This window comes from Carcharhinus amblyrhynchos, chromosome 17 (assembly GCF_965287045.1).
Source record: "Carcharhinus amblyrhynchos chromosome 17, sCarAmb.v2.hapA, whole genome shotgun sequence".
Classification (NCBI taxonomy): Eukaryota; Metazoa; Chordata; class Chondrichthyes; order Carcharhiniformes; family Carcharhinidae; genus Carcharhinus; species Carcharhinus amblyrhynchos.
Window position 1 is genome coordinate 6,763,041 of NC_137340.1, and position 11,671 is coordinate 6,774,711.

Below are 11,671 nucleotides of genomic sequence, written 5' to 3' on the forward strand. Positions count from 1 at the left end.
AATCATCTGCCACATTTTGGCCCACTCAGCTAATCTAGCTGTATATTTGTAAATTTCTTATTTCCTCATTGCAACTTACCACCCACCAATTTCAGTTGACATCTGCAAATTTGGATATGGTACCTTTTTATCCTTGTATCCAAGTCATTAATTAGGATTGTAAATAGTGGGGCCCGAGGACCGAACTCTGTGGCACCTCACTAATTACATCCTGTCAACTAGAAAAAGACCCGTTTATGCCAACTCTGTTTTCTGTCAGTTAGCCAGTCTTCTGTCTAAGCTAATAAACTTACCCCTCACCCCATGTAATCTTACCTTGTTATTAATCTTCCGTGCATCACCTTATCAAACTCCTTCCTGCAGTTGTGCTCTAATGTAATTCGACATGTTGTCTTTGCACTAATTTTTTTCTTAGTAACAGGTATGACCTGGAAATTATTGTTCTAACTACAGGCCACCCTGTACAGCTGAGTGAACTAGGGCTTTTTTCTTGTGGCCTGCCAGCTCAGTTGTCATTAGGTTAGTTTTAAATTTCTATCTGGTTCATTGACAAAGGCAGATCATGATCTTAATGTTGCTGCTGAATAGTCTAGTTCCAAATATGCAGCAACTGAGGATGACCATCATTTGTGAAAGCTCCTGCAATTCACCTGTGACAGTTGCAGTCCATTCACAGTTCTGATACAAGTACAATAGGAACTTTATATAGGTATCCTATATATTACACGTAGCTAATCTTAAAAAAAAACTACTTTTCTCCATCCTCTATACTTGCAGTTTCATAATGCACATCAGCTGGCAGCTTGGTGTTTGCATCACATCTGTACAAGCTACAACAATGTTTGCTGCAAGTTCAGGAAAGAGATAAAGGCAATATCTCCTGGTAAGAAATTAAATATTTACTCTGGTTTACTCATACCATTAATTGAATTTTAGAGACATGATAAGGCAGTGGATTAGTAATCCTTTCTTTAGCCTCTGGGGTCTTCTGTGAATCCAAGCCAGACTGACAGAATAAAAAAAAATTTGGTCTTGTGGTAAGATGTTACAAATAACTCAGCCAAAGTTACAGCACATATTTTTCATTGAGAACCAAGATGATGACTCATGTCGGATTGATACATCCCGGATAGTAATTTCAACTTGTTGCAGCACTTCTGAGATTGAGACAACACAATGCTGGACAAGGCTTACGGGTCAGCATCTTGCGGGAGGAGTTTAAACTAATTCGGCAGAGGGAGGGGACGCAGACTGAGCAGAATAAGGGCTCAGAATCACACAGTAAAACTATCAAATCAGAGGGAGTGTGGCTGTATTATGTTTCAAGGAAGTAATGCAAGGCTGGATAGCCTCTCTAATGCAAGGAGTACTGCAGGTAAAGTGGATGAATTAAGGGTGATGATTTACACACACAATTGTGATATAGTAGCCATCTCAAATGAGGTTGAAGGAGGGGCGGGATTGGCAACTCAACATTCCGGGATATAGAATCTTCAGGCGAGACAGAGGAGGGGGTAAAAGAGGAGGAGGCATGGCATTATTAGTTAAGGAGTCATTTACTGCAGTTAGGAGAGATGATATAAGAACATAAGAAATAGGAGCAGGAGTAGGCCTTCGAGCCTGCCCCGCCATTCAATAAGATCATGGCTGATCTGTCGTGGCTCAGTTCCACTTTCCCGCCCTCTCCCCATAACCCTTAATCCCCTCTCTTATCAAAAACCCATCAACCCGCGTCTTAAAAATATTTAGCGAGGCAGCCTCCACCACTTCAACGGGCAGAGAATTCCAGAGATTCACCACCCTTTGAGTGAAGAAGTTCCTCCTCAACTCTGTTCTAAACCGCCCCCCCTTTATCTTGAGGCTGTGCCCCCTAGTCCTACTGTCTTTTTTGAGCGGGAAGAGTCTCTCCACCTCTATCCTATCCATCCCATTCATCATCTTATACGTCTCAATGAGATCTCCCCTCGTTCTTCTAAACTCTAACAAGTACAAGCCCAGTTTATTCAGCCTCTCCTCATAGCTCAACCCCCTCAACTCCGGTATCAGCCTAGTAAACCTCCTCTGCACTCCCTCCAAGGCCAAAATATCTTTGCGCAGGTGCGTTGCCCAAAACTGCACACAGTACTCCAGCTGCGGCCTCACCAATGCCCTATACAGCTGCAGCAAGACCTCCCTACTTTTATATTCAATCCCCCTCGCTATGAAGGCCAGCATCCCATTCGCCTTCCTGACCACATGCTGCACCTGCAAGCTGGGTTTTTGCGACTCATGCACAAGGACCCCGAGGTCCCTCTGCACCGTAGCCTGCTGCAGTTTTTCGCCACGTAAGTAATAGTCCTTCCTACCATTCTTCCTACCAAAGTGGACCACCTCACACTTGCCAACATTAAATTCCATTTGCCATTTCCTGGCCCATTCGCCCAGCCTATCTAGATCCTTCTGCAGACTCTCCACACCCTCCGCACAATTTGCCGTTCCCCCAATCTTGGTGTCATCAGCAAATTTCGACACCCTGCACTCGGTTCCCTCCTCCAGATCATCTATATAAATGGTAAAAAGCTGAGGCCCCAGCACCGACCCCTGGGGCACTCCACTAGTCACCATCCGCCAATCCGAATAGCACCCGTTGACCCCCACTCTCTGCCTCCTATTTGACAACCAATCCTCTATCCACGCTAACACCCTACCCCCAACTCCATGTCCCTCGACCTTCTGCAATAACCTCTTGTGAGGTACTTTGTCAAACGCCTTCTGAAAATCCAGAAAGACCACATCCACCGGCTCTCCTCTATCCACTGCCCTAGACACATCCTCATAGAACTCCAGTAAATTTGTCAGACACGACTTCCCTTTAATGAAACCGTGCTGCGTCCGCTCTATCAAGCAATTCCCTTCAAGATGCCTCGCAATTTCCTCCTTAATGACGGATTCTAACATTTTACCTACCACAGACGTTAAACTAACCGGCCTATAATTCCCCGCCTTTTGCCTGGCACCCTTCTTAAACAACGGCGTAACATTAGCCGTTTTCCAATCCTCCGGCACTGCCCCGGAATCCAGCGACGTCTGGAAAATAACCACCATGACATCCACTATCACCTCCGCCATTTCTTTCAGAACCCTCGGATGCATTCCATCCGGTCCTGGGGTCTTGTCCACAATCAGCCCCTCCAGTCTGTCGAGCACCGCCTCTCTAGTAACAGTAATGTCAATAAGACCCTCCAGTCCTACCACCTTTCCATCGCTAACACCCGGCAAATTATTCATGTCCTCCTCCGTGAAGACAGAAACAAAAAAGTTATTCAATACCTTAGCCATATCCCCATCCCCTACCACTAGGTCCCCTTTCTCATCCTCTAAAGGACCAACGTTCACCCTAGCCAGCCTCTTCCTTTTTATATATTTATAAAAACTCTTGCTATCCTTTTTTATATTAAGCGCTAGCCCAGCTTCATAGTTTCTCCTACCCTTCTTTATCAACTTCTTTGTCAATCTTTGTTGACATTTAAACCTTATCTTGGAGGCGGCATTGAATGATGCTTTCTGGATAGGGCTTAGGAATAAAAAGGGTCAGTCACATAACTTGGTGATTATTATAGACTCCCAGATAGTCAGCAGGAAATTGAGGACCAAATTTGTGCACAAGTCAGGTGTGTAAAAATAATTATTGTAGGTGATTTTAACTTTCCCAGCATTATTCATATAGGGCAATATTTTACGACCTTATAAGGTGAGGTGATAAGATTGGGTGAGAGGTGAAAAATCGGGTTCACGCCCAGTTTCTTGCCTCCCCCGATCTTGCTGGTCTTGTTTTGCCAGTGAAATCAGCTTCATGTCCAGGACACTGGAAGATTGGTGTGCCTGCACAAAAACGCTTTGCAGCTGGCTTCACTGGTGAGCTTATGCTCCACAGTCCCCCATCCTCTCCCCCCACTGGCAAGAATCATATCCAGCTCTTTTTTAGCACCAAATGCCATAAGATTGCGACTATTAGTTCGCCAAAAAAAATTTTCTCACTTGTTTGACACTTCAAATTTTTTTTGTAATATCGTACCCATAGTGTTAAGGGTTTGGATGGAGTGGATTTCTTGAAATGTGTACAGGAGAACTTTTCAGACCCGTATGGAAGACGATCCAACAAGGGAAGGAGCTAGACCTAATTCTGGGGAATGAGCCAGACAGGTGGTTGAGGTGGTGTTGGGGAGCATTTTAATGATAGTGATCCCAACATGGTACAATTTAAGCTGGTTATGGACAAAGAAATAGACAAGTTACCAAAAACTTGGAAAGAACAAATAAGGCAGGATCTGGCCATGGTAGACTGGGAATAGCTGCTAGTTGAAAAGTCTACAGAAGAGGGGTGGGGCATGGGCTTCAAAAAGGAAATGGGGAGGGTATAATCACAGCATGTTAGCTGTCAGGTGATAGAAAGGAGTGACAAGCCCTGAGAAACATGGATTACCAAAGATATTCAGGATATGATGAGAAGGAAAAGAAAGGCTTTTAGCAGGTACAATGGAAGTAAATCAGTGGAAGCAATTAGTGAGGTATGGAAAGTATGGAGTGGAGCTTAAGAAAGCAATTAGGAGAGCAAAGGGGGGATATGAGAGAGCCTTGGCTGGTGAAAGTATAGAAAATCCCAAGATATTCTCTAAGTATATCAATGGGAATAGGATTACTAGGGAAAGAAGTAGGGTTTATTAGGGACCATGGGGACAGTCTGTGGGTGGAGCCAGATGGCATTGGTTGAATGAATACTTCACATCTGTCTCCACCCAAGAGAAAGAGGATAAATGTATGGCATTCAGGGACAGAAATTGAGAGATTCTTGAGCAAATTGCCATTGGGAAGGACGAGGTATTGGCTTAAAAACAGACTAATCTCCAAGTCCAGATGAACTGTGTCCAAGCCTGCTGTGGGAGGCAAGGGAAGAGATTGCAGGAGCTCTGACTCTGGCTACCGGGAGGTGCCAGGGGATTGGAGAACAGAATGTTGTTCCACTATTTAAGAAGGGTTGTAGAGAGAACCCAGAGAACTAATGACTAATGACTGTCTCATTAGTGGTAGTGGGATTGGAGAAAATTCTGAAGGGGAGCGTCTTTCTCCACTTGGATAGGCAAAGCTTAATCGGGTATAGTCAACATGGCTGTGTTGGATCATGCCTAATAAATTTGATTGAATTTTTGAGGCGGTGACCAGGTAGTGCAGTTGATGTAGTTTATATGGATTTCAGCAAAGCCTTTGACAAGGTCCCACATGGGAGACTTATAAAGAAGGAAAATGCACATAGGATACAGGGTAATTTGATAAAGTGAATTCAGAACTGGCTTAGGAGACAGAAGATGATGACAGAAGGCTGCTTTATTAACAGGAAGTCTGTGTCCAGTGGTGTGTCCCCTATTGTTTGTCATTTGCATAAATGACATTGATTATATGGGGGTTAGGATTAGTGAGTTTGCAGAAGACACAAAGATTGGCCGGATGGTTAACAGTGAGGAGATAGAGACGGGATGGTCAAATGGGTAGATAAATGGCAAATGGAATTTAACCCTGAAAAATATGAGGTGATACACTTTTTGGAAGGAATAATTTGACAAGGAAGTATTCAATGAACGGCATGCCACCAGGAAGTTCTGTGGAACATAGGGACCTTGACATGTTGTCCACAGAACTCCGAAGGCAGAAGGGCATGTTAGTGGGCTGGTGAAAAAGGGACACTTGCTTTTGTCAATCGAGGCACAGATTACAAAAGCAAGGAAATCATGCTGGAGTTGTATAGAACTTTGTTGAGGCCAGAGCTGGAGTAGTGTGCAGTTCTGGTCATCACATTATAGGAAGGATGTGAATGCACTGGAGGGGGTGTAGAGGAGATTCACTAGGATGCTGCCTGGGATGGAACATTTAAGTTATGGATAGGCTTGGTTGTTTTCTTTGGGGCTGAGGGGTGACCTGATTTAGATGTACAAGATTATAAAGGGCATGGACAGAGCAGATAGGGAGCAGCTGAGCCCCTTAGTTAAAGGGTCAGTCATGAGGTCCAACATGATGGACAGGAGGTTTGTTGGGGGGGGGGGGGGGGGGGGTGGTGGTGGATATGAGGAAGAGGTTTGTTTGGGGGGGGGGGGGGGGGGGGGGGGGGGGGTGGTGGTGGATATGAGGAAGAACTTTTTTGTCCAGCATGGCAACCTGGAAAGCGCTGCCTGGAAAGATCGTTGGGGCAGGTTGCTTCATATCCTTGAAAAAGTATCTGGATGAGCAGTTAGCACATCATAACATTTTGATACTATGGGCCAAGTGCTGGTAAATGTGATTAGGTGGGAGGTCAGGTGTTTCTCATGTCTCAGTGCAAACTCGATGGACTGAAGGGCCTCTTCTGCACCGTATGATTCTGTGCGCTATACCTTTAGTGTTTGTTGCTAATAAGGAACGATTGAAATTGGATAAGTGTTTCACTTTGCAGTATCATAATGCACGTGAAGCATTCACAGGGAATGGTGCACATCGGATCTTCAAGAATTAACCTGGCAACACACTATATCACAGTATTACAGCACGGTCGACATGGTATGGCAGGATACCCCAGATATCCCACAACTATTCATTTCCATGTGCCTCCAATTGACATTTCATGATATCCAGCCACCTGCCTTTTAACTCCCCCAGAGCCAGTTTCCTCTGTCCTCATTCACGTATGCTGTGATGTTATTCTGGACCTATTTCTTTGCAGGACTGGGTTCAAGAACTCAGGCAGATGGCTTAAAGTTGCTTTCTATACAATGCTTCACAGAATGAGGGGAGAACTTAAGTAGGGTAACAATATCTTTCTAGTAAAGTAATGCCCAGTATGACTGTTTCAAAGTTGCTGCACAAAGCCATAATTTTGCTGTAAAATCCAGTGGACAAATTGTCCTGTTGTATAGCATGTTTTAGTGAGCTTGTCGGCCTTTTGGCTAAGATCAAGTATAGTATCAACATACTGTACTTGGTTGAAAGCTTATATTTTAGCTTCATTTGAAGCAATTTTTAAAAGTGGCATCTCGGCCTTTTGGCTAAGATGCAAATGAGATCAAGCCTTGGAGGAGGTGCAATGCCTACTCCAATCAGCTTGCATCATGTAGATCAAGCCCAAGACAGGAGGTGAGAGCCCTGTCTTGTCAGCTTGAATCAGGAATGTCTCACTTGCTAAGACTCTGAATTAGACTTGATTGGATTGAGTTGAATAAATAAATAAATTTTAAAAATTGTTTTAGTGACCTTTACTTTATCTTTTATCCATGCTCTGACTGCTGATCAGTAAATAGGATTCTCTTGATTAAGCTGGCAGCTGTATCTTTCTACACTGGCTTGTTTATTTGACTGAATGTTTTAATTACATGGATGCTGAAGGTGCCCTAGGCCTCTGCAAAAGATCATTTTATGGATTTTTGAATGGTTACCTTGGAGATGATCTCTATTTTGCTGGTCAATGTATGTTGTATCAACAACCTAATGTACACTGTAGACTTGTTGCATTGTTTAACACCATTTAATTGTTTTCTGTAAATTCAACTGCTGAAGCCTCCTTTGCCGATAGACCCACAACAGATATGGTCTAATCCTTGACATTCAGAATTGCTTCATAAGAATTTCCTCTTGTGTTTATTCATTAAACCTGATTCGTTTGTGCCACTGGATCATTCAGGAATTAACTAAATTAGAAGTAGTCTGTAGTTACTAAAGAAATAAATTTAAACGTGTTGAAGTTTCATCTGTTTTTATGCAGCAAATGTTTTAGATCTGAAATGCACTGCCTGAGAATGTGAAGTTGGGTTTAATTGTAGCTTTCGAAAGGCAATTTTAAAATTCTGAAAAAGCGAAAAAAGGGCAGGGATGTGGGACTAGGTGAGTTGCTCTTGCAGAGAACATGGCAGGCTTCCTGTACCACAACTAAACTTTGCAGAATTTTTACAACATTGTTGCTCAACCTAGAGTATGTAGACCAGTAGTAATGTTCTAATGTCTAATAATTCTCTTGTGCAAAATTTGTGAAGGGTTACACTAATTAAAATTGCTCTTGTGATTTGCATCCTCAGCTTTATTAAAAACATGTTTTTAAATCCTTTGTGGGATTTTCTAGCCACGCTAACCCCGAAACTGGAAAATCCCACCTGAGGTCAACAGACCTTTCCATGGTCATCCTCTCACCTGCTTCAATTCCTGTGGCAGACGGGATGGTAAAATTTGCTCCTTTAAGTTGATTTGCATATTACAGTGTCAGTTGCAGAGATTTATAACTCATTGTTTTAATTACTAGAAAACCAAGAGTATTTTGAAAAGCACCGTTGGCCACCTGTGTGGTACCTTAAAGAAGAGGACCATTACCAGCGAGTGAAGAAGGAACGCGAGAAGGATGAAGTTGCTCTTCACAAGCATCATTCAAAACGCAGGTGGTGCTTCTGGCACCATTCTGCTGTTGCCTAAAACTTCCAGGAGAAACCAACTCTAGCAAACAGCCAGAACATCCTGTGCATTATTAGGTAGATTAAAAACATACTTGTCTTAAATCTGTTTACTGTAAAAAAAAACACAAAATAAATGGCTGAATGTCTTGGGATGATCTGCCATGTGTATTTAAACAATCATTGTTGCTTTTAAAGCACAACCCTCTTGTCCAAAAAAAAATGCTTGCTGTAACAAACTGGTCCCATGTGGTGCCTATAGATTGGTTTAAAATACTTTTAATATAGATTACCTGTCAACAGTGACATTTCTTTTGTTGGCACAAAGAATTGCCACTGTTGTATTTTAATTCAAGATAAAATATTTAATTATTTTTGTACCAGTGTTGGCTATATACCTTTGTTGTAACCAAAGTAGAATCAAAGAAGTATTTTAGATTTTAGATAACTTGTACAAATAGAAGGGCTTAGTAACTAATCCATGAAAGGAGATGACTAACTTCTATATGGACCTAAACACACAAGTAACTAGGAGCAGTTTGCTGCTGTCTCTGTATCTTTCCAGTCATGCTGTTTTATCTCACTATTGTTGTCATTATTAATGCACAGTTACTGTATACCCCAAATGTTATCTTACAAAAATAAAACTGAAGCTAGGTGTTATTCAGCAGAAAAATTTTGAAATTAGAGATCGAATTGGATTATTTTGACGAGTGCAAAAGTAATAATTTAAAACAAAAGCAAAATACTGTGGATGCTGGAAATCTGAAATAACAAAGTGCTGGAAATATTTAGCAGGTCATTTGTGAAGAGAGAAAGAGTTCACGTTACAGGTCAGTAACATTTGAAAGATAATTTACCTAAAATGTTAACTGTTTCTCATTCCACAGATGCTGCCTGATTATCTTGTTCTTGCAGAATTTTCTGTTTCTATTTAATTCATGTACTAAAGTTGTGTTCAATCCTATTTTGCCAAAAGTTTTCTGCATGTAATTATATTTCAGTACATAATGTAGCATCAATGTACTGTGACTGTCAATTCCTAGCACCAAGTGGCTGGTTCACTTGTCTGCAATTTCTTTAGCCTTCTTTGTGCTCATTACCTTTCATTTTTGCATCAATAAAGTTAAATAAATGTTGTGACTGCATCACGGTAGAACTGTAATGTGAAATAACATTTTTTCAAAAGATTAGTCTTTTTTAAAATGATAGTTTCCTTATATACAAGGTATATTGCACAAAAGTAGCACTTGTTCTGTCAGTTATCAGTTGTATGAATCAAATTTTACTGGAGTCTTTATGTAAACAGGCTCCTGAAGTAAAATATCAATTAAAAGAAAATGTGCCTCTTGTCACCTGGAACATGCCAAAGTGCTTTAGTCAATGAAGTACTTAAGTGTAGTTACTATTGTATGGAGTACATTGGTATCAAGGTCACACAATGAGGTAAATGGTTTAATCTTGTTCTGGTGGTGTTGAATGAAAGAAAAATATTGGCAGGAATACACTGCTCTATCTATATAGTGTCATGACATTGTTTTTGCATCCACCTGAGGATCAAAAGGCTACTATTGGATTCTTTGTCATTTTAATCATTTACCTCTTGGACAAGAACAAATGTGTAAACATATAATGCCAGACTTTAAAGAGCCTGAGGGAGGACAGTTTTAAACAAGAGACAAGACTCTCAGAATTCCTAGCAACATTCCTTTATTATCCATTCTAGCACAGTGGATTTCCAGACCTCTGGTCTCCCTGCAACAACTGGGAAAGACAACAGAATAGTCAACATCAAGCAATGGAAACTGTCCCAGAAGCTGTGGAACTGCTTCATGCAGTGCCAGATTTTCTCTTTGGGCTTTGCCGTGTTCCATGTTTATAGCCAAGGGGTACTATGTTTGGTTGAAAAGGAGAGAACTACTAGAATTTGGAATCAGTACCCCTAACAAACCGCTAACACACGCTGCCTGGCTTATAGAAACAACTAAGGGAATGGTCACAGCAAGCAAAACTTGATAAATGGTGAACTGATAATATCCTTCAGACTTTAAAAAAACTACAGTTCAAAAACATTCACATGGGTCACAGAGCAGTGATTGAATTATGCAGTCTTAAAAGATGGACATTCTTAACAATTGCTTGATAAATTGCAAAGTCTGAGACTGAATGCCAGCCTAGAAATTTCAGAATATTGGTACAAAATACAAACTTAGAACAGTTTGCAATGCCACTATTGTTACAAAACAATAAATTACATTTATGCAGCACCTTTAGTTGTTTCATGGGAACATTAAACAAAGTTTGACAGGTAAATAAGGTGATAACAAAGTGATCAAAAATTTAGAGAGCGTTTTACTGAGTATCAGTAAGGTGGAGAGAGTTGCAAAGATTGAGATTTTATGAGACAGCTCCAGAACGTCTGGCTGAGATTGGTAATAATAAAAGGATTAAAATTAGGTTATGTAAGAAGCCAGATTTAGAAGAACTCCCATCTTGAAGGCTGGAGTTGGGGAATTGTCTTGTCCAGCCTCATTCTTCAGGAAGAGAGAATGGAGAGGATGGTTAGACAATAGCTGTCGAAGACATGCTGCTCAGTGCCAGATGTCAGACAAGTACTATAATAAATTGGACAATGAAGGAATTGAGAGATGGCCATGAGATAGAACTGGATGGTGTTAATTTACTACTGTCAGAGTCACAATGTAAATTGTGACTTTTGACCTATTTCTGTGCTGTAGTAGGAGGCAGAATTCTAAGTGGGAGTTCAAACAAGGGGTGGCTGGGAAAATTAACCCATTTGAGGGGTGAAACCATATTCAAGGACTTGAGATGAATTTTTCTAGTTTCTCTGATCTCCCCTTACACCCCTCTCATCTCTGCAAGTACGTGCACTTGACTGCCTTTCAGCTAAATTATTGAGCACCCATTTTCTCTTTCTGGGTACTCAACTACTTAATTCTTTCAAACTATTGTCCCACTACCAATATCTCTTCTCACCAAAGTCCTCAAATATATTACCTCCCAACCAAATTAATAATCATCTTTCCTAGAACTCCCATGTTTGAAGAGTTATATAGACTCAAAACATTAAATGTTTCTCTCCCCCCAGATGCTGCCAGACAAAAGTTTTTCCAGCACTTTGGAAACCTATTTCAAAGGATTCAAACATTGAATAAAAACAAAGTACCAAAACAGCTGTTATTAAAGAGCCAAATGTTATCCTATGTGATAAT

General features: G+C 41.2%; 1 protein-coding gene across 5 annotated transcripts in view; it reads left to right on the top strand.

Annotated features, from left to right (window-relative positions):
- rhobtb1 (Rho related BTB domain containing 1) overlaps positions 1–11,671 on the top strand; it is a 101,335-nt gene extending 89,664 nt beyond the window's left edge. For 3 of the 5 annotated variants that reach the window (XM_080205424.1, XM_080205425.1, XM_080205427.1), the window contains 2 exons: positions 778–883; positions 8,294–9,577. In XM_080205424.1, the coding sequence (XP_080061550.1) occupies positions 778–883; positions 8,294–8,460 (273 nt within the window). In that variant the 3' untranslated portion in view covers positions 8,461–9,577. Of the gene's footprint in view, positions 1–777; positions 884–8,293; positions 9,578–11,547 lie in introns of those variants that run through there. The other 2 variants (XR_013888842.1, XM_080205426.1) reach the window with 2 other exon arrangements.